Source organism: Hippopotamus amphibius, chromosome 10 (assembly GCF_030028045.1).
Source record: "Hippopotamus amphibius kiboko isolate mHipAmp2 chromosome 10, mHipAmp2.hap2, whole genome shotgun sequence".
Classification (NCBI taxonomy): domain Eukaryota; kingdom Metazoa; phylum Chordata; class Mammalia; order Artiodactyla; family Hippopotamidae; genus Hippopotamus; species Hippopotamus amphibius.
In genome coordinates, this window is record NC_080195.1 from 71,677,678 (window position 1) to 71,702,063 (window position 24,386).

Here is a 24,386-nt window from a genome sequence, read left to right on the forward strand (position 1 = left end):
TTGTAAGCTGACCAGAGTCCTGAGCAGTTTCAATCTGCTTCCTCTACCATGTTTTAGTAGGAAGCCAATATGTGCATGCTCTTCATGAATGGAGTTAGGTTTCTTAGAGCCCTGCCATTGGTCTCACTGATTTTAAAACTGGCTAAGGGGCTCCTCATCCCAGCTTAAGACTCCAGTGCTGGAACACCTAATTTGTGGTTTATATTGCTCCCCTGCTGAGGATTTCTAAGCCCTTGTAAACTGCCTCATCTTCTGTGTCTTCTTGTAGAGGTACAGGTCCGATCTGATAGTTTCTCATCTCTTCTTCCCTGATTCCATGTGGATCTTCCTTACAGCCTCGGTGAACAAGAATCTTTCAGCAAGTCTCCAGTTTGTTTTCAGTGAGAATTTCTCCATATGTATATGTATTTTTGATGTGTTTGTGGGGGCTCATGAGCTCTCTGTCCTCCTATCTGCTGTCTTGAACTCTCTCTTCTTGATTCTTTTTATTTATTTGGCATCAGTTGTATGTCTCCTCTTTCATTTCTGATTTTATTTATTTGGGTATTTACTGTCTCTTTCTTGGTCAATCTAGTTAAAGGTTTGTCAGTTTTATTTATCTTTTTAAAAAGTTGGATCTCCATTTCAGTAATGTTTTGTATTGTCTTTCTAGTCTTTATTTCATTTGTTTCTTCTTGGATCTTAGTCATTCCTTACTTCTAATAACACTGAGTTTTGTTTGTTCTTATCCTGTATCCTTGATGTACAAAGCTAGGTTGTTTGTATCTTTCTTATTTCTTCATGTAGGCATTTATCATTATGCACTTGACTCTTATAACTGCTATTGCTGCACCTCATAAGTTTTGTATTTATGCTGTATTTCCAGTTTTTGGTAATATGTTGTATTTCTGTTTTTATTTATCTCAAGGTATTTTTTATTTCTCTTTGATTTCTTCTTTGATACATTGGTTGTTCAGTAGCATGTTGTTTATTTCCCATATATTTGTGAATTTTCCACTTTTCTGTTAATTGATTTCATATTGTTGTATTAGGAAAAGATGCTTGATATATTTTTAATCTTTTTAAATTTATTAAAACTTGTTTTATGGCCTAACATATGATCTACATCTTGGGGAATGCTTCATACGCACTTGAGAATAATGTATATTCTGTTGCTTTTGGATGGAATAGTCTGCATGTGTCTGTTAAGTTCACCTGGCATCATGTGTGATTTAAGCTTAATGTTTCCTTATTGGGTTTCTGTCTGGTTGATTTATCCATTGATAAAACTGAAGTATATGGTGAAATACCTCTACTGTTATTGTATTGTGTCTGTTTCTCTCTTTGGTCAGTTAATATTTGCTTTATATATTTAGGTGCTCTTATATTAGGTGAAAGGATATTTACAAATGTTTTATCTTGTCAGATAAACCACTTTATTATTTTAAATACTTTGTCTCTTACTACAGTATTTGTCTTAATTCTATTTTTTTTTTTTTTTTTGGGGGGGGGGGAATATAAGTATAGCTGCCCCTGCTTTATTTTCCATTTGCCTGGAATATATTTTTCTATCCCTTTAGTTTAAGTCTGCATATATCCTTACATCTGAAATGACTCTTATAGGCAGCATATTGATGGCTCTTGTATTTTTATTTACTTAGCTACTGTATATCTTTTGACTGAAGAATTTAGTCCACTTACATTTAAACTAAGTATCGATAGTTAAGGGCTTACTGTAATCACCTTATTATTTTCTCGCTGGAAATTCTTTGTATTTTTCTTCTTTTCTTGACCTCTTCCTTTGTCATTTGATAATTTTCTGTAGTTGCCTGCTTTATTCCCTTCTCTTTATTTTTTGTGTATCTACTGTAGGTTTTTGCTTTGTGGTTACCATGTAGTTTTATTGATCATTTAAAACCCATTCCTTTTTGATAAATATTTTGTTCAATTCCATTTTTTTTATTATAAACAAGCTACTAAGTAATATCTGTTTAAATATATCCTTGATTTCTGGTCCATTATGGGAGAAGAGTCTGTGTCAAAGTGTATGAGAATTAGGAAGGTTTTTAATCTATTTTAATCTATTTTAATCCTTCCTCCAGAAGGAGTGTTTCAATCTGAGAAGTGTACCTTCTCCATTATATTCTCAACAAATTGGTTATCATTATCTTTTAAAATATTTTCCAAACTTATAGTTCTTCTTTCCCTTCACCCCCCAAAATAAAATAAAAATAAAAATTTTAATTTCCTTAATTTAAATGGAAATAAATATATTTTAAAACTTACTGGTCATTTTAAATTATTTTTTGTATATTTGTTAGTCCTTTCTATTCATATGTTTGCATATATTAAAGGTGGTTTTTTTTCTATTTATAAGTGTTAAATATTTCTAAAATATTTTTATTTAGCTATACACTCTGCATTTCTATTATTATGTAAAGTTTTTAACATTTTATCGATTTATTATAAGAGGATCAACTCAGGAAAGCTGAGACCTTGCCTAGTAGTTACAGGGAATTTAACTTAGTAAACAGTTCCAAACTGTTGTAAAAGCAGGAAGTCAAGTAGGGAATGGTAAGACAACCCAGAGATTACTGATGCTGGGAAGTTCCTACAGTGATAAATGATGTTAACAGAACCCATGATTTCAGCCATTTGAGCAGTTTTCCTGTAGTGTAGCTGCGCTCAGTGAGAAGACGCAGCTTGTTCTGGAGACACTGCCTGTAGCAGAGAAAGAGGGGAGAAATATTGTGGTTTCTTTCTCCCACACTCTCCAGTTTCTTATCATTGCCTCCCTCTGTCTAACTCTAGCCATAAGGCATTGAAAGGGAGAGATGTCCTCAAAATGACAAAGGACAGTTACAAAAAACCCACTGTTAATACTCAGTGGTGAAAGACTGAAACTTTTATCCTAAGTTGAGTAATAAGACTAGAATGTTTGTCCTTGCCACTTCTACTCAACATTGTACTGAAGGTTCTAGCCAGGGCACCTAGGCAATACATGGAGTAAAAAGTATCCTGATTTGAAAGGAAGAAGTAAAAAATATACTCTTTTTTTCGCAGATGACACAGTCTTGTATATAGAAAATCCTAAGGAGACAACTAAAACTCTAGTAGAACTAATAAACACGTTTGGCAAAGTTGCAGCATACAAGATCAATATACGTAAATCAATTGTGTTTTATGTCTTTGTAATGAAAAACCCAGAAAGGAAATTATGAATATAACCCCACTTTTAGTAGCATCAAAAAGAAGAAAAACTTTAGAAACAAATTTAACAGAAGTGCAAAAATTATACTGAAAACTACAATCAATACACTGTTGAAAGAAATGTATTAATATATAAAGAAGATAAATAAATGGAAATACATCTTATATTCATGGATCAGAAGACTTCATATTTTTAAAATGACAATGCACCCCACATTGACCTACAGATTCAAGGTAATGCCTATCAAAATTCTAGCTTGCTTCTTTGCAGAAAATGACAAACTGCTCCTAAATTAACAGAGACACAGAATAGCCAAAATAGTTTTGAATAAAATGAATAAAAGAGGAGAACTACACTTCCTGATTTGAAACCTACTAAAAACTACAATAATCAACACAGTTTGATGGTGGGATAAGGATAAAGAATAGAGAGGGTCCTGAAATAAACCCTTCTAGTATGGTTAGTTGAGTTTTTGACAAGGAATCTAAATAATTTAAATGGGGAAGAATAGTCTCTTCAATAAATGTTGCTGGGGCACCTGGATATCCACATGCAAAAGAATGAATTGGACCCCTATTTCCAAACCTACACAAAAATTAACTCAAATGGATCACATACCTAGATATAAGAGCTAAAGCTACAAAACTCTTAGAAAAACCTGGTGCAAGTATTTGTGACATTGTATTACACAAGTGCTTTTAAAATATGACACAAAGGCACAGGCAACATATTAAATATATATAAATTAGACTTCATCAAAATTAAATTTTTTGCTTCAGAAGACACATCAAGAAAGTGAAAGAAACCAATAGAACAGAGAAAATATATGGAAATCAATAATTTGATAATGAACTTGTATCAAGAAACTATAAAGAACTTTTACAACTTAATGGGATAACAAATTACACCATTATAAAAATGGCAAAGAGGACTTCCTAGGTGGTGCAGTGGTTAAGAATCCGCCTGCCAATGCAGGGGACATGGGTTCGACCCCTGCTGCAAGAAGATCCCACATGCCGTGGAGCAACTAAGCCATGCACCACAACTATTGAGCCTGTGCTCTAGAGCCCACGAGCCACAACTGTTGAGCCTGTGTACCACAACTACTGAAGCCTGTGTGCCTAGAGCCCATGGTCCACAACAAGAGAAGTCACCACAGTGAGGAACCCATGTACCACAGCAAAGAGTAGCCCCCACTTGCTGCAACTAGAGAAAGCCCATGTGCAGCAACAAAGACCCAACACAGCCAATAAATAAATAAATAAAATTTATTTATTTTTTAAAAAATGGCAATTCCAAATAGCTATTTCTCTGAAGAAGATATGGTCCAATTGTACATGACAAGATGTTCAACATTATTGGCCATCAAGGTACTCAATCTAAACTACAGTGAGAAACTACCTTGTATGAACTATAATGGCCATAATAAAAAAAGACAGATAATTAGTACTGCTGCTGATAGGGCAAAAGTGGAACCCTCAGGCACTGCTGTTGGAAATGTAAAATGGTGCAACTAGTTTGAAAAACAGTCTAGCAGGACTTCCTAGGTGGCGCAGTGGTTAAGAATCCGCCTACCAATTTAGGAGACATAGGTTCGATCCCTGCTCCAGGAAGAGCCCATATGCCGCAGAGCAACTAAGCCCATGCACCACAACTATTGAGCCTGCGCTTTAGAGCCCGTGAGCCACAACTGCTGAGCCCATGTGCTGCAACTACTGAAGCCCACGTACCTAGAACCCATGCTCCACAACAAGAGAAGCCACGGCAATGAGGAGCCCATGCATCACAACGAAGAGTAGCCCCCCACTCACTGCAACTAAAGAGAGCCTGCACACAGCAAAAAAGACCCAACACAGCCAATAAAATAAATAAATAAATAAATAAATAAATAAATAAACCAACACAAAAACAAAATTGGAAACACTGCATATAATTAAAAAAAAAAAGTCTAGCAGTTCCTTAAATGGCTGAACATACAGTTATGATATAATCCAATAATTCCACTCCTAATTATAAATCTAAGAGGAATGAAAACATATGTCCATACACCAACTTACATGAATGCTTATAGCAGCATTATTTATATCTGACAAACTTATGCTAAAGTTTATACAGAGAGGCAAAATATTTGAATAGCCAATGCAATAGTGAAGAAGAAGAATAAAGTTGGAGGACTCAAACTACCTGATTTCAAGACTTAATATAGAGCTACAGAAATCAAGACAGCATGGTATTTTTGAAAGAATATAGGTCAAGGAAAGAGAGTACAGAGCTCAGAATAGATCCACACAGATATATATGATCCTGACAAAGTAGCAAAAGCATTCAATAAATGCCTTTCACACACAAAAACATGCACTGGAATAATTGTACATGTGTGTGCAAAATACCTAGACACAGAACCTACACATTTTGCACAAATTAACCCAAAATAGATCATAGCTCTACATGTAAAACTCAAAACTATAAAACTAATAGAAGAAAACATGGAAGATACTTAGGTTGGATACTTGGGAAAAAATTTAATGTGAATTTCATGTTAGGTGATGTGAAATTTCATGGTGATAATGATAATAATGCCATTATGACTATGAAAGAAATGTTTTTGTTATTTTGACATGTATGCTTATATACTTATGGATAAAGTGTCATAATGTCATTATATATATTTGTGTGTGTATATATATATACATGAAAGAAAAGTATATGTACACATATACACACACATTTGCACATAGGTACATGTGCTAAAATGTTAACTGTTGTATAATATTGGTTAAAAAAACACAAGCACATTACGTGTATAATTCTCTCAACTTTTCAGTAGTTTGGAAATTTTTCAGAATAAAATTGGAGGAAAATGTCATTGATCCACACCTTTCTTAAATCTCTTCTGTATTTCTCTGCCCGCTTAACAGCTTAGCTTTTTTTTTTTTCCTGGAATAGCACATTTTTTATTCCACAATATTTTACAAATATTGGAGTGTTGGATTCTCAGACGAAATAAAACTCTTAAGCAGAAGTGCGCTTAACTGCTGGTTTAGGGACAGACTGAATGTAGGGGAAGGGTGGTGCTCACGGGCAGCCGTGGGCTTGTTTTGTTTGTTGGTTGGTTGGTTGTTTTTGCTTTGCTTTGTTTTGTTTTGCTGTCTGTCTGTTTGTTTTTTTGGCTGTGTTGAGCCTTTGTTGCTGTGCAGGCTTTCTCTAGTTGTGGTACGTGGGGGCTACTCTTCATTGTGGTGCGCAGGCTTCTCATTGTAGTTCCTTCTCTTGTTGGGGAGCATGGGCTCTAGGCATGTGGGCTTTACTAGTTGTGGCATGTGGGCTCAGTAGTTGTGGCTCATAGGCTCTAGAGCTCAGGCTCAGTAGTTGTGGCACAGGGGCTTAGTTGCTCCACAGCTTGTGGGATCTTCCTGGAGCAGGGATCAAACCTGTGTCCACTGCATTGGCAGGCAGATTCTTAACCACTGTGTGATCAGGGAAGTCCCAGCAGTGGGCTTGCTTGTTAGATCCTACCTTTTCCATGTAGGAGACTCAGAGGAAGTCTGACTTGCTAAAATCACAACGCAACAACTTAACTTCTTGAAAGTTATCGTCTCATGCCACTTTTACTTCTTTATGCTATTTATAGTATGAATTAGTGGTTAAGAATATGGATTCAGGGAACAGCCTAGGTTTAATTCCTGAGCTCCACCTTAGTATTTCTTTCAACAAATGAGGCAACCTCTCTATCCCTCATATTTTTTAAGTGGGGTTATGGGAAATTAAAATTTAGTTATGAAAATAAAGACTTAATAGATGTGCTGAATCATTAAATGGATACTGCTGAAAAGTTATTTGCATGCTAAAGAATGTCTAAGGATAATTTATAATAGAGTATAAAAGAGACAAATATATCAGTTAGTATTTATTAAGTTGCAAATAAAGCAACCTTTTCAAACAAGCTTAAAGTAAGAAGGTCTGTTGGATTTTACAACCAGAGGGAGGTTTATTCCAATGACTTTGTGTCTCTTTCTCTGGGATTCCCTCAGCTATGCCCTCCATTGTGTATTAACTTCATCTCCAGGCTGGTTACCCTCTTGATAGCAAAATGGATATAGACTGTGCCAGATTTCATATCCACTCACCATGACATTCAAAGGGAGAAACACAACCTTTTTTGTGAATATCTTTTAAAATAAAGGGCATTTATTTCCTAGAAAGTTACATAAAATTACCTCTTTTGTCTCATTGGTCCCAAATAAATTATACAGTCTTCCCTTAACAGACCTCTGGGATTCAGTGTTGCTTAGGGTTGGGGGTGGGTAGTACAAAAACATATAACAAAAATTTTGGGACCCTTAGAAAAGGAAACAAAATCAATGCGTGCAAGTCTAAAAACTAAAAATATTCACTAAAATAGAGGATGGATACAGAACTTAAAACATCCATCTAATTCAGAGCTTCTCAAAACTTTTGGTCTGTAGATTCCTTTTTGCTTGTAAAATGTGTTAGGACCCTAAAGAGCTTTGTTTATATGAATTATATCTATCAGTATTTACAGTATTAGAAATTAAAACCAATAATTTAAAATGGATGTAGTTATTAATTCATTAAAAAAAAAGCCTATAAATGCTGTTAACATAATTATATTAAAACATACTGAAGGAAATGTTTATTGAGTGGCCAAATGTGTCAGGTACTTTATTTAGTATTTGTGATATGAAATCACTTACAAGATAAGATTAATACTCATAGGAGGAAGAGAGCCCTTCATTTTATTATCCAACAGTTGCAGTATACTATTTTTTTTGTTGAAAGTCGCTTATATCTGTGCACTCCTCTCCTTTGAGTGTATTCTCCTGTTTCATTTCTCCTCATCTGCTATGTGGATTGTTGAAGTTAACTTTCTTGCTTAAGCTCTCTTTCCAATCAATTGCAAGACCACTTTTCTGAAAGATACAATCATTTTACTCTGCTCTTGGAAGCCTTCAGTGTCTGATGGCTTTAAGAAAAATTCACATTCTGTAGGGTGGCATTTAAGATTCTTTTACTCTGATCTGCTTACACCTTTTTTTTTCTCCCCATATTCACCGATGGCTCTCACCAATAGTTTGCCCACTTTCTCACTCTGTCCTGTGATTCACTTGCCTCAGCCCCTACCTTCCAGTACCACACTCCTTTCCATAAACATTGACTCTGGTCATACCCATTCCTATTTTTCTCCAAATATCAAAATTTTCCTTATTTTTAAGGCACAGTTTACTTATGATGCTACTGAAGAACTAAATCCATCCTACTAGCATTTCTGTTTTCTGAACTCCTGGGCATGTGGGAAAAAGATAGGATAATTCAAATTCTAGCTCAGTCCCATGACCTGGATGAACTTGCGCAAGCTCCTCAATATTTCTAAGTGTGAGATTTTTACTGAGGAAAAGCATAAGAATCATGTGTAACTAATTGGTAGATAACATAGATGAAAGATCTAGCTAGTGCTTAGCTGATAACAGATAATAGGTTCTCAGTAATTTTTTTCTTTTATATTCGCACATGTAAGGATCAATAAATTTTTCTGCTTTGATATTTATATTTTTTACTGATTTTTGCCTCATTTATGCTTGAACAGTACCTGTAGCTTTTTGTTAATGCTAAGCATATATCAATACTTTACACTGGAATCAGGTTAGTGGTATTCCTAATAACAAGCAAGACAAGTAGTAATATCAGAGACAACAAAAACGCTCTATTGACAATGTATTAAGGAATTACACTCTCATATATAATGGGCAACCAAGCTACATTAAAATATTGAATCCATACAGATGTCAATATAAATAGTTTCATTATCTACTACAGATTGATAAATCGCCAATATACAGAGACTATTTCAGAGAACTTGAGAGAAAATTCACTAACAGTAAAGAGGAAAATGGTCTTGATTAGAGAATACATATTTTGCATGAATTCATACTCAAACATAATTTCTTCAACAAACTCAAAACTGAGAATCAAATTGAAATATATGCTTTACATCTGTCACACACTGCTGCTTAAGAAAGGATTAGTATTTGATATAGCACAGGGAATTATAGCCATTCTCTTGTAATAAATTTTAATGGAGTATAAACTGGTAAAAATACTGAATCACTATGCTAAACATAGTGATACTAAATCACTATGCTAAACACCTAAAATTAATATAATATTGTAAATAAATTATATTTAAATAATGAAAAGTAAATGAAAAAAAGGAAAGATTGATATTTGAGAACTAAGAATGTAGGGGAGTTTATAAGATTATACATTGGGATTCCAGAAATTTGCCAACAGTATTAAACGGAGGCTACCTTTGTATATAATGATTTCTATTCCTAGAGTTTATGGAATTTTTTTTGAAAATTATAACTCATTATACTCTGAAACAAAGAGTTACTGGTGTAACTAATTGTATCCTGACACAATTTTGACCTCAAGAGTAATTTTTAGTTCATCCCAGATGAAATCTGGTAGCTTAGATTTTGGAATACATTTAGCAGACTCTCTCCATTCTGAATTGTTTATTTGACTCATACGCCATGTTTTAATAATTTAACAAAGTGGCCATTTTCCTGTTTCTCAGTATTCCTTTTTTAAAATTTAATTTTTATTTTATATTAGTGCATAGCTGATTTACAATGTTGTGCTAGTTTCAGATGTACAGCAAAGTGACCCGGTTATACATACAAATATATCCATTGCTTTTCAGATTCTTTTCCCATATAGGTTATTATAGAGTATTGAATACAGTTCTCTGTGCTATACAGTAGGTCCTTGTTAATTATTTTATGTATAGTAGTGTATATGCTAATCCCAAACTCCTAATTTATCCTTCCCCCCACCTTTCCCCTTTTGGTAACCATAAGTTTGTTTTTAAAGTCTATGAGTCTGTTTCTGTTTTGTAAATGAGTTCATTTGTATTATTTTTTTAGATTCGGCATATAAATAATATCATATGTGATTTTTTTCTTTCTCTGTCTGACTTACTTCATTTACTATGATAATCTCTAGGTCCATCCATGTTGATGCAAATGGCATTATTTCATTCTTTTTTATGGCTAATATACCATTGTATATATGTGCTACATCTTCTTTATCCATTCCTCTACTGATGGACATTTAGGTTGCTTCCATGTCTGGGCTACTGGGAATAGTGTTGGTGTGAACATTAGGGTGCATGTATCTTTTCCAGTTATAGTTTTCTACAGATGTATACCCAGGAGTGGGATTGCTGGATTATGTGGCAACACTATTTTTAGCTTTTAAAACATGTTATATCCTGGCCATTTTTCACTTTTCCACTCAGTAGTCCTTGATTAAAAAAAAATTTAATCAAAATCAATTGTGCACATTGTGATATTTGTTTCAGAATGTTATGACATCTTTATCATTTTTTATAGCATTTATTACTTCCTTATTTCTTAGACTATAAATACAAGGATTTTAAAAAGGAATAAGTATAGTATAAAAAACATCAATGGGTATATCTTTTTCTTCTTCTTTAACTGAATTCGGTCGAATGTACATGAAGAGAAGAGAACAATGGAATATTGAGACAGAGAGAAAGTGGGATGCACAAGTTGATAAAGCTTTTCCCTCTTTGGATTTCATTTTAAAAATTGTGAAAAGGATGCAAAGATAAGAGATTATTACTATGGTAATAGTGCAGATTTGAACTGACCTGGCAAAGATAAATATCAACAATTCATTGATGTAAGGATCCACACAGGAGAGTCTGTATAATGGAAGAACATCACAAAAGAAGTGATTGATTTGATGAGACCCACAGAAAGTTAACTTAAACAGAAACCCTATGTGAATCATGGAACGCAGGTTTCCAGCTATGTATGCTCCTGTGATCATGTGAATGCAGAGTTTCTTTGACATCACGGTGTGGTACTGCAGTGGGTTGCAGATGGCCACATAGCGATCATAGGCCATTGCTGCCAGGAGAAAGCAGTCTGCAGTTTCAGCGAGGCAGAGAAAATAAAACTGTGCCATGCATTCATAGAGGGAAATCATTCTGTCTTTAGAAAAGAGGTTCTCTAGCATTTTGGGGGAAATGGCACAGGAACAACAGGAATCCATTAGAGCGAGATTACCCAGAAAGATGTACATTGGTGTGTGAAGACGACACTCTGTGAATATCAATGCCACCAGGCCAAGATTTCCCACTATGGTGATCAGATAGATGGTGAGGAACACCAGAAACAGAAGGGTCTTCAGCTCTGGGTGATCTGTAAATCCTTTGAGGATGAACTCAGTTGTCAAGGAGAGGTTATCCTTAGTCATCTCTACTTTATCTGTTGAGATAAGAATTATGTAGATATAAAATTTTCATTTAGAATGTGTATAATTTTCCTTTAAAAATTTTATTTTTACCACAAGGAGGGGAACTTCAAGATTTTCTTACTGTCTCTGCAATACAAGCACACAACCTCTAGGGGACATTTGTTTCCCTAACATGTCAGCTCCTATGACCTCAAGGCTTAAATTCAAAATTTGTGAGACTATTTTGATAATTCCAGGGAGAAGGCTTACAGTGAAAAGGCTTTGTCTTTATGAATTTTTGCAAATATAATGTACAAATCTAGGTTACCTGTATTTTGTTCAGGTACCAAATAAGTTTGGTTTCAATTTTTAATTAAAGACTTAAAAACATTTAAAATCTATTTTCCATTACATATTTATATCTATCTATATTTTTTATTGAGCAAAAAGTTTTCATATACTTTCCAAGTGAAGTGAATGTTTGAAAATAACATACAATAGACATGTTAAATTTATATCTTAGGAATTACATGAAGGTCATTAAGGGTTAATGAGAGGACTCTTCAATTTTAAGAAAGTAAATTCAGAGAGCTTAGGAATAACATATTCATTGATTATCATCTCTTTATCCCTTTTCTCAGTGTTATACCCATGTCCATAAATACTGACCGTGCCATTATTCCCATTATTTTTGCCCATATATCTAAATTCATCTCTCTCTCATATATATGTGATGCTACTTAATGGAGTCTTAACTAAATTCCCCAGAGCACACTGATCTCCATTTTTCTAGTTTCAAGCATATTTTATATATCAAACACAATCCAGAATGCCCTATGTAAATTTACATTGACTTTCTTTTATAGGTGCATGCATCAAAACTAAAAAGACATATTTACAAAAATTTCAACAGGGAAGTGAAAAGATGTTTAACATCATTAATCATTAGGGAAATACAAACCAGAGGCACAATGAGATACCTTACACCTGTCAGAATGCCTATCATCAAGAAGACGAGATAACAAGCACTGGCAAGGATGTACAGAAAAGGGAACTCTTATACACTATTGGTGGGAATATAAACTGGTTCATCCACTACAGATAACAGCATTGACATTCCTCAAAAAATTAAAAATAGAACTAAAATATGATGCCACAATCCCACTTTTGGCTATATACTCAAAGAAAATGAAAACAGGTTATCAAAAGAATATCTGCACTCCAAATATATAATGCAGCATTATTCACAATAGTCAAGATACTGAGACACCTAAGCACCCATCAAAGGATGAATGGATAAAGGTATGTTGTATGTATACAATGTGATATTATTCAGCCATGAGAAAGAATGATATCTTGCCATTTGTGACAACATTGATGGAACTTGAGGACATTATGCTAAGTGTGGTAAGTCAGATAGAGAGAGATGCACTATAATATATCTTACTTGTGGTTCTGAAAAGCCAAACTCGTAAAAACAGTATAAAGTTGTGGTTACCAGGGGATGGCGCTGAGGGAATAGGAAAAATGTAGTTAATGGTACAAACTTGCAACTAATAGATAAATAAGTCTTGGGGATCTAATGTATGAGTATAGTGAATATAGACAAAAATATTTTTTATGATCATCAAAATTGCTAAAAGACTAATCTTAATTATTCCCACCACAAAAAAGAAATGACAGTTATGTGATGTGATAGCTAATGTTATAATGGTAAGCATATTACCATATACAAATGTCTCAAATCAATATGTTCAACTGAGTAAAAATATAGTTAAAATTATCAATCAAATCAATATTTTAAGTGTATATGATGTTATATGACAAATATATTTCAGTACTACACACATGCACACATACACACATGTATATGTAAATATTATATATAAACAAAAAATTTAGTTATCCTTTTTTATCTCAACTGATTCATTTACTATTTACCTGTTTCTAAGGAAATTATATAAGGTTTTCTGAAGTATGTTGTATTTGATTAAAAGCTAATGAATAAAAGTAATCTTGCCTTTATACTTTAGTTTTTCTAACACCTAGAAAAAGAGAAAATCCTTTAAATCTTATTGCAGTTTTTGAGAACAATATTTGATTTTCTTTCAAAGGCCATCTGCTTCCATTATTTAATGATCCTCTAGGGCACATTTAATGATGTGCCTAATCATATAAATTCTATGGTTGAAATTATTTTTTTTCTTTAATTAAAACACCAAAATATAAACTTTGGCTGTAAAGTTTATTTTTTACTTTCAAAATATTAAGTACAAGCCACTTTATTATTCAGCTAAGTTAGAAAAAAAAGTTCAATATACATGCCTAAAATATTTAAAAGATACTTTGTATCCTTACCTGTATATTTTGAAGTTCTACCTTAATTAGAAAAAGTCAGCATGAATTGCAGTTTGAATCTCATCCTAATTTCCATAACCTTCGATTCTGAGAAAAAATTAAGGTTTGGAAAAAAACAAAAAATACTTCACTAAATAACTATTAGTGGATGCTAATATTAAAAGTAAAAATAAATTAGAATAATTCTCTTACCTAGAGTCACTGAGAAGTGTTTTGTAGCGCCTCATGTTTTCTTTATGGTGTTAGGACTCACAGAATTTCAGAATATAAGCCCTGGTCTTTAAAATGTTTGGGATTCAAAAAAATGAAAATATAGGAAACTACAAATAGATCAGAGTCAATAATTATGTTCCTTACAATGCAAAGTTAAAATATTCCATCAAATCCTAAGGAATTTCCTGCACTGACATTTGTATATTTCTGTGGGGAGATTCAGTCCACAAAACATATGAATATGCCCTATAATATAATGAGGTTAAGAGTAAATTACCAAGGTCATTTGATGATTACTTTGCTGATTATTATGTAACTGATCTCTTTTAAAATTCTGTTTATTCTGCATGAATGTGAAATGAGCAGAAAAGAGTATCCTGTTAGTTTGACCTTTAAGTGGAGGAACTAATATGGCCTATGAAAAATGCTTAGAATTTTGAGAGGAGACTAAAAGATGTGCTAGGTTCATCACAGGGTCATCAGTGAGTTGATTTGTCCCAATGTCATATAGAAACCTCATTGGAAACTGATATCATTATTAATCCCACATATGAATGACTGAGATGGTTCTCCTTTCTTTTCAGTTTACACTAGCTGCTTTTATCATTCTTATTGTTTTTTCCCTTAATTTCATTACTAAACTATATATTTATTTATAATCAGTCACCAACCCCCCAATACCATTAGCATATAGGCTTAAGAGGGGAGTGATTTGTCTGTTTTGTTCACTCCTGTATTTTCAACACCTTGAATAATGTGTGGCACTTTGTAGTACGTAGCAAATATTTGTCTTAATGAAAAAAATTATACCCCTCTTCTCAAGGATTTGAAATGCCTTTCATTAGTTTTCAAAAAAGTCCACTTCCCCTATTTTGGTATTCTAGATACTCCCCATCTGATCGTATCTTGCCTCTCACATTTCTTTCTTCCTCTCACCTCAGGGCACCTGGCCATGTGCATCCCTTCACCGTTCCTCTGTGCACCTGCTTCATAATGTGCTCATGTTTCCCTAACCTGAAACACATTTTTCTCCCTCTCTTTTCATCCCAATCCTACTTGTCCTCAAACTCAAATCACATTTCCATGAGAACATTCCTAGGTTCTTTAAATTAAATTGATTCCTCCTTTTCCTGAAATGCATGATACTTAACTGGCTTTTTGTTTTTTGATTTTTTTTTTTTTTGGTTGTGCCAGGTCTTAGTTGTGGCAGGCAAGCTCCTTAGTTGTGGCTTGTGGGCTCCTTAGTTGTGGTTTACGGGCTCCTTAGCTGCAGCACATGGGCTCCTTAGTTGTGGCATGCATGTGGGATCTAGTTCCCTGACCAGGGATCAAACCCAGGCCACCTGCATTGGGAGTGCAGAGTCTTATCTACTGTGCCACCAGGGAAGTCCCTACTTAACTGTTTTGCTACTTTATCAAGTATGACTTATATATGTCTAGATTGTAAAAATCTTGACTTAATATCCTTAAGTCACCAAGTCACTGATAATGTTGTATATACTTATTGCTCTTGAGAACAAACTGAGCTAGATCCTCAATACATGCTTTGTTGATTTTCAAAATTTCAGTTGTGTTTAACCTTAATCAGGTACTTGAAGTATGAAAAGATAATGGGTGGAGTAAGTACAAGATGTGAGCACGGGGGCTATAAGAAGTTCTTAGATTTTAGAATGGCTTCTAACAGGAAGCTCATAATTTAGTGGAGAGAAGAAAGCCACTTGCATAGCAGGCAGTTTACACTGTGATATAAAAAAGTATAAATATGCTATATAAAAAATATGATGAAGGAAGTGAATTGTAACCTGGAGGAAAAAGATTTCTAGTGAATTATTAGAAGCTGAAGGTGGCAGATCAAGGATCTGGCCTGAGCAGGGCAGAGAATACCAAGCCTCACAAGCAGGTAACCCAGACCTTCTTGTCATTATCACCATTGCCCTGATATCTTTCCCTCAGCTCACCCATCTGGCCTCAGAAGGCCAGGTTGGTTCTTGGATGGTCATCTTGGTATGTTGATGTCATAGTATATAGCTGTTGAACTATAGCTTCACCCAAGGTGACCTTGAATGGCATAAATAAGGGGAAATTCTCCCTTAGAGCAGTGGAACGATCATCTATTTCCATTGTATAGAAAGAGAAGTGGTCCAAACTAAAAATATGTAGACTCGGTGTAGAGGTGAAAATCTTGGATATTGGTCAGTATCCTGTGGGGAGAAAGATGAGAAAATCAAGGACCAGGAAATCTGAGGAAGAGGCATATGAATGGATTTACTGGAGTGGATACAAAATTTGATGACCCTCATATTCCATATAAATGTCCACCAGAGAGCATTTACCATGGAAGAGCTACTGAACAACCAAACAGACAGAATTACTCAGCCAGTTGAGGTCATCCTGCTTTGTTCATCTGCCATGCTGGCAGATGTGGGCACAATGGGCACGTGAAAAAAGTGCTGTATTGGCTGAGATGGAGGAATGCACGTGCATAGGCTTCAACATCTCCAGGCTGATCTAGCTACTGTTGCTTCCAAGTGTCTAACTTACCAGAGACCATTGTGGCCTCCAATATGGCAACATCCCTCAAGAAGATCAGCCAACCACTTGGTGTCGTGTTTGCTATTATGAACCTCTTAGACTCTGAAAGTGGCAGAAATTCATCTTAACTAATATCAACATAATTCAGGTATGAGTTATCTTTCCTATCTGCAAGGCCTCAGGTAGCACTAGTATCTGAGACTGATAGAGTGGTATATAACATGGCATTGGATCAGAAATCCACTTTGTAAAGGAAGTGTCATACTGGGCAGTGACCAGTACACTGGTTCTATCCTATTTCACATCAATGGGAAGCTACTAGATTAATAAACAGATGAAATGGCCTGTTGAATGTATAATTGAGGTGTCAGTACTGTGACCTCCAGTGTGTACCTTCCACCAGAAATCACTGACCATTATATGGGGCTATGTCTTCAGTAGGTTCAATACCTGAATCCAGGAGTTCCCTCAGTTATCCACTTGAGGAGTTTGTACTCTATGTCCCCACATACCTGCGCTCTATGGGTTTAGAAGTCCTGATTCTCAGAGCGGAAATGCTCTTACCAAGAGTTCTATTATACATAAAGCCTCAGCAGCTACCCAGTCATTTTGGATTCCTTATTCCAAGAGACCATCAGGAAAGAAAAGGAGTCCGTGAGAATTGAAGAGGGTAATTGACCCTGTTTTTCAGAAAGAGACAGGGTTGCTATTATGCAGTGGAGCAGGAAAAAATATGTTTTGCATTTAGGTGATCCATAGACATTGATTGATTGGTACTCCCTTGCTCAAATTTGACAGTAAACAGACAAATGCAGCAGTGAGGACTGAAAAGGGCATGGTGGTTCATGATTATCCTCCCATGTTAGCACTTAGAGCAGCAGAGGTATGAGGCAAATGTGAAGGGAATCAAGAGGAGGAAGATGGATAGTAGTGTGGCTTTGAGACAAGCTGTAGCTGTTGGAACTGCAGATGTCCCAGTAACCTTCGTTTTGTAAGATTCTCCAGGAAAAGGGAAAAATCCAAATTCTAGTGGGCCTTTCCCCAGAACTTATTATAAAAATAAGTAGTTCTGAACAGTGTAAGAGGTAGCCGGTGATGGGTCTCCTGTTCACAGCCCAGATCTCACCTATTTACCTAGCAGTAAGAATGCTAGTAGCTGACGGCTCTCAACTGAGTTCCTCTCTAGGAAATATCCTTATCTGAAGATAATTGTCTTATGAAGGTCATATTACTTCTTTGGGGGTGGCCTGTATCCAATGACTTTTCCATGTAAGGTATAAATTCCAGGTCTTAGACTTAGGGCTTGGGAATGTTGAAGGGGCATCCCAAACCCCCACTCCTCCACAGGATTGGCTAAGGTCATTTTTTGTGACTACATTCAAATGATCTTTCTGTCTGATCTTACTTCCTTCACTCAGTTAATAAGTGTTGCACCTAAGGTTGTTCCCCAACAATCTTCTTACATGTATATCTCCATCTCAGAGTCTGTTTATCTTTAAACAAGCACTTGAAGATAGTGGAAAAACACCTTTTATCAAAAATTCCAAAACCAAATCAGAGATGGAGAAAACAAAATACATAAGATGAAAACTGAATAAAAGTAGAATAGATTTGGAGAAAAAGACATAATCATTTTAGAAATTAAGATTAAATTACAAGGTCCTCAAGAGCAAGGTTCTATTATTTTTAAAAGAGTAATTGATGAGAGGAAAGGAAATGACTAAGAGAATGAATGTGACACAAAGAGGTAAAAAGAATTAGAGGTTATGGTATGGAAAATAAGCAAGGGTTATAAACAAACACAAAATTGGAATCCTTGAAAAAGAAAAAAATATTATTTAAAATAATTTTTAAAATAATTTTTAAAATTTAAAATAATTCAAGAAAAATTTGTGGAAAAACAGAAGACTTTAACATACAATTTTGAAACATTCTTGTGATAATTGCCTCAGAAAAGTGAACTTCAAGATATATCCTAGTAAAAGTATTAGATTTCAAGTTAAAGAAAATTATCAGTACCTCCATGTAGAAAGACAAAGAAAGGAAATATATAGGCACCTCAACAGCATATGTAAAGCAAGATAACTGTGGATCATTATTTTTAATATTTTTAACTCGAGGAAAAGAGTGTGAGCCAAAGATTTTATATCTAGTTAAGCTAGATTTTCCAATTAATACATGTAGAAAAGAATCAGGGAAATAGAAAATTGCTATGAAAGTACAAAGTAATAATTGCCATAGGCAAAATCCAGTGATGCAAAACTTAAAGGAGAAGCAAGATACTTTATAGTCTCAAAGTATCTTTACTAAATATTTATTAATTGCTAAAGTGGTATTAACATATTTTCATAGATTCTTTGATCCTTCTCCTTCCAGGAGATAGAGCATAGTACCACTTCCCTTGAGTGTAGCCTGGATTTAGTGACTTGTTTCTAATAAATGGAGTATGAACAGGAAAAAATAGTTAAATTTACAGTCGATAAACCTAGCAGACTCTACCTTAATACAATCAAGGTTAACATCACCTGTAATAAGTCATGCCAATATCATGTATCCTCAGTATGATACAATGAGGACTCTTCACTTCCAAGACATTCTTACACTAAATATATAACACAAATCTAACCATGAGATCAAACAAAGCAAAATTAGGGACATTCTACAAAAGATTTGATGACTACTTTTCAATAGTCAAGATCATGAAGGACAAGGAAATACTGAGAAATTGTCACATTGGAAGAAACTAAGGAGCTGTGAGAATTAAACACAAAATTGTGTCCTGGATTAAATCCTGGAACAGAAAAATAAATATTAGTGGAAAAACTGTTAAAATCCAAAATGTAATCTGTAATTAACACCTTAGTTTTGAAATATGTAACATGATTATTTAAGATGTTAACATTAGTTGAACTTGGGTGAATTGTACCAGGGAACTCTCTGTATTATCTTTGTAACTTCTCTGAAACTCTAAAATTATTACAAAATAAAAAGTTAATAAGATTTTTAAAAGTCAGCAGAGGAGAAGAGAGCTAAAGTAGAATAAGCTCATTGACTGTCACATAAATACTAGTCATCGTAAAATAATATTATTTAAAGCTAACAAGCCAAAAGTAGCATCATAAATACATAAAAAGGTATTGTGTATGAAATAAAAATATTAACGTAAAGATAACTAAAACAAAAATACCTTCCATCCAAAATATAAAAAGAAAGAAAAAGCAAGGAAAACAAGCCATACAAACAAAGAAGCAATAAAGATAACATAATACACTTGGTAAATATTAGATGAAATGATATGAAAGCCTTTGGGCAAGTCACAGAAATTAATATAAATGGAATTAATTCAACTATTACAATAAAAAGATTTTCAGATTTGCTCAAAAAGGAAAACTCATCTCTATAATTTTTATAATAGACACAGCTAAAACAAAGTGATTCAAAAAATCTACAAGTAAAGGTGTGAGATGTATCAGATAAATTATAGAAAACAATCTAAAGATCCATTCGTAAGAGACCATTTCAATAAACACACAACAGAGTACTGCATGACTGTTATAAAACAAAGAGAAATATTACCACATAGAGCTATGAAGTGATTTCCAGGTCATATTGTAAAGTAAAGGAAAAAAAAATCAATGCACATTATGTGTATTTCTGTGTTTGTGTACATGTATGCTACCATTTGAGTAAGAAAGAAGGGGAAATAAGATTGTGTAGATATGCATTCATTTTTGTTTGTTTTCTTATTTTTTAAATGAAAGAAGAAATATAGATTAGAAAGTAGTGAATGTAATTGCTTACAGTTTCTCTTCAGAAAAATGTCTAATTCCCTTTTTGAGGCAGGAAATGCACAAGTTTAGCCTACACATCTTGTGCAAGAGAGCAAAAAATCTGTCAGAGACTACTATGGTCATATCAGAAAGACTCAGGAATTATCTTGAAGTTTTTGAGTTGAGTTCCTATTAGCCAAAGATGAGACTTTTTTTTTTGCATCAAAATGAATAGTAAGTGTAATGGATTTAAGCTGATAAAACATTAAAATCTATGAGTTCAGAATAATCATTTTTAATATGCTAATGATCTTCATAGGATATTAGGAAGACAATTTATTCTGGCAACTAATAATTAGATTTATTTATTCTGATTTTTCTATGTGAATTGTATCTATTATGTACTCTCAGGTTGTCTTCACTGAGGAAGTAAAGTTTTGAGTCTTTAAAGTGAAAGAAAGAAAAAGTAAAAAAGAGAGAAAGGGAGAGAAGAAGGGGAGGTAAAGGAGAAGAGAAAGAAGAGGGAGGGGAGGGTGGAAAAGGGAGGAAAGAAGGAAGAGGAGGAAAGAAAAAGGAAAGGGAAGAGAAGTGAAGGGAAGAAAAAAAGAAAAGAAAGCCAAGCAGGAAAGTAGGAAAGAATAAAGAATCCACATTATGTAGAAGAATGAACGAAAGAAGAAAACATGTCAAAGATAATTTCATTCTGAGATTTTATAAAGCCATTGATAAATAAAACTTCTAAAATTTTCTGGAGAGACAGCAAAGGAATGTGAGTCAGAATGACATGAAATTTCTCAGAAACAACACAACTTGCTAGAATATAAAGGAAGAATGCCTTAAATGATCTGAAGAAGATAATTTCAAATCGAGAATTGTGCAAAAACCAAATATTAGTCATGTCGAGGAAAGAACAATTATCATTTGCAACATGTCTGGATTCCAAATCTTCACTGCCAAAGAGAACATCAATATTTCTTATGCAAAATGGAGAGGAGTGCAGAGAGTTTGGAAACAGAGTATCTAACACGGTATGTGAAAAATTGGAAGTCTGAGGACTTCCTAGGTAGCACAGTAGTTAAGAATCCTCCTGCTAATGCAGGGGACATGAGTTTGATACCTGCTGCAGGAAGAGCCTACATGCCGTGGAGCAATTAAGCCCATGTGCCACAACTACTGAGCCTGCGCTCTAGAGCCCACGAGCCACAACTGTTGAGCCCATGTGCCGCAACTACTGAAGCCCGCGCAGCTAGATCCTGTGCTCCGCAACAAGAGAATTCACCACAATGAGAAGCCCGCACACCACAATGAAGAGTAGCCCCCACTTGCCACAACTAGAGAAAGCCCGTGTGCAGCAACAAAGACCCAACACAGCCAATCAATCAATCAATAAATTTATTAAAAAAAAATTGGAAGTCTCAGAAGGATAGCTGAGCATTGGGCCTAGAGAGCAACCTTTCTAGTCTGGAGCAGAAGGATGGTGGACACCAGGAGAAAGTCTGTAGATTAAAAAAAATAATAGATTATTTAATAGAGTTGAGGCTCTTAAGGAGTATATTTGATGGGCACATGGTGGATCTAATGGAACAAATGGGAAATAAAGCCGTTATTAACATTTTTAAAATCCCAGAAGTCATACAGAAAGGAAATATTATCATGGTACACTAGTTGTCTAAGCAGTGGAAAGTATTTTTACATCCCTACTGAAGACTGATGCTCAAATCATCAGAAATTGTGATATATCATCAAGGATGAGAAAAATGGGTAGATGTTAAATACGTACATACATACATACATATAATACTATAACAGGAAGTTGATTAATAGATGATTCTAACTAAAAGGTATATTTTCAGAGAAATAGCTAAAAGTAGTTAGAAAGTAGTTATATCTGAAGTGCATAGACCGAGCAGAAGACTATAATCTTTGAATGAACCTTTCGGTAATAATTTTAAAAGTGATTTATGAATAAAAATTTAAATGAAAGGACCAATAGCAGGAAAACCAGTCTGAAGCTATTCATATTATTTAGGTAAGAGTTGATGACAACATGGAATTGTGTGAAGACAGTGTAAATGGAGAGATTTGGGCACATTTCAGATATATTTCAGATATAAAGTTGACAGAGCTTGTGAAAGGTTGGATGTGAAAGCAGATGGAAATGGAGGATTATTCCTAATTTCATCTTTCTCAACTGGTTGGAGGATGCTACCATCAAGATGGAGAATACCGGGGATACCCAGTTTCTGGAAAAATTCAAGAGTTGTTTTTTGATTATGTTAAATTTGAGATGTCTTTGAGAAGTTCAAGTAACTGTCTACTGCTTGGCAGTTGGATACATGAGTCTGGAGATTAACAGAGATATCAGAGCTGGAAATATCGGGTGTGCCAAAAGGTTCATTCGTTTTTTTCCAAAGATGGCTCTGTAGCACTTAGTTGTCTTTAACTTCATTCGAATCAATTTTGTTAGATTGTATGTGACAGCTGTCATATCAGCGTGCATTTAAAAAATGACATCAAAATTAGTGAATTTTTGTGTAGACATTTTAGTATTGAAAATGGAAGAAACAAAGCAACATTTTTGGCATTTTATGTTTTATTATTTCAAGAAAGGTAAAAATGCAACTGAAATGCACAATAAGATTTGTGCAGCATTATGGAGAAGGTGCTGTGACTGATCAAATGTGTCAAAAGTGGTTTGCGAAGTTCTGTGCTGGAGATTCTTGCTGGACAATCCTCCACAGTTGGGTAGGCCAGATGAAGCTGTAGTGATGAAATTGAAACAATAATTGAGAACAATCGACGTTATAGCATGCAGGAGATAGATGACATACTCAAAATATCCAAATTAAGTGTTGAAAATCATTTGCACCAGCTTGGTTATGTGAATTGCTTTTATGTTTGGGCTCCACATAAGTTAATCCAAAAAAAATTTTTTTTTCTTGACGATATTTCTGCATGCGATTCACTACTAAAACGTAATGAAAACATTTTTTAAAACAAATTGTGACAGGCGATGGAAAGTGAATACTGTATAACAATGAGGAATGGAAGAAAACATAGGGCAAACAAAATGAAACACCACCAACCACACCAAAGGCCAGTCTTCATCCAAAGAAGGTGATGTTGTGTATATGGTGGGATTGGAAGGGAGTCCTCTATTATGAGCTCTTTTCAGAAAACCAAACAATTAATTCCAACAAGTACTGCTCCCAGTTAGACCAACTGAAAGTGGCACTCAACGAAAAGCATCCAGAATTAGGTAACAGAGAACACACAATCTTCCATCAGGATAACACAAGACCACCTGTTTCTTTGATAACCAGGCAAAAACTGTTGCCTGAAAAATGGCAGAAGGTAGTGGAACAAAAGGGTGAACACATTGTTCAACAAAGTTCTTGGTGAAAATGCAAAATGTGTCTTTTATTTTTACTTGAAAAACAGGAGGCACTTTTTGGCCACCCAATATATATTCTATGTCATGTTCATGTTGATGATATTAAAAACCATTAAAATAGAGTCACATAAAGATAAAGAATATAAAGAATAGAGTAGAGAATCATACAGCTGAACCTTATTGAATCCTAATATTTTGATTTTGGGTAGAGGCAAAGAGTCTTCCCCAATCATAATACATTTAGTTTAATTACTATAAAAATATCTCTCTTTCCAACCAGAATATGTGTTAAGGACTCAAACTGTGATTTTTTCTGTTTTATTGAAATATAGTTGATTTACATTACATTCAGTTCAGATGAACATAGTGATTCAGTATTTTTATAGATTATACTCCATTTAAAGTTGTTATAAAATAATGAACTTACTTCCTGTGCTATACAGTACATCCTTTTGCATGTTTATTTTATACATAGTAACTTGTGTCTTTTAATCCCCTACCCTTATCTTTCCCCTCCCTTCTTCCCTCTCCCCACTGGTAACCACTAGTTTGTTCTCTATATATGTGAGTCTGTTTCTGGTGGGTTTTTTTTTAATATTTATTCATTTTATTTTTTAGATTTCACATGTAAGTGATAACATAT

The 24,386-nt window shown here is 34.4% G+C and overlaps 2 protein-coding genes across 2 annotated transcripts in view; one reads left to right on the plus strand and one right to left on the minus strand.

The window, feature by feature from the left end:
* The window catches only part of GABRR3 (gamma-aminobutyric acid type A receptor subunit rho3), a 725,962-nt gene that overhangs the window by 256,834 nt on the left and 444,742 nt on the right, over positions 1-24,386 (plus strand). The window lies entirely within an intron of this gene.
* On the minus strand, positions 10,649-11,497 carry LOC130830397 (olfactory receptor 5K1-like). Its single transcript, XM_057697603.1, has one exon. The coding sequence runs from the start codon at positions 11,495-11,497 to the stop codon at positions 10,649-10,651; it is 849 nt and encodes a 282-aa protein (XP_057553586.1).

Excerpts from the sequence above, each read along its gene's own strand:
- LOC130830397 (XM_057697603.1), bottom strand. The coding sequence starts at position 11,497 with ATGACTAAGGATAACCTCTCCTTGACAACTGAGTTCATCCTCAAAGGA.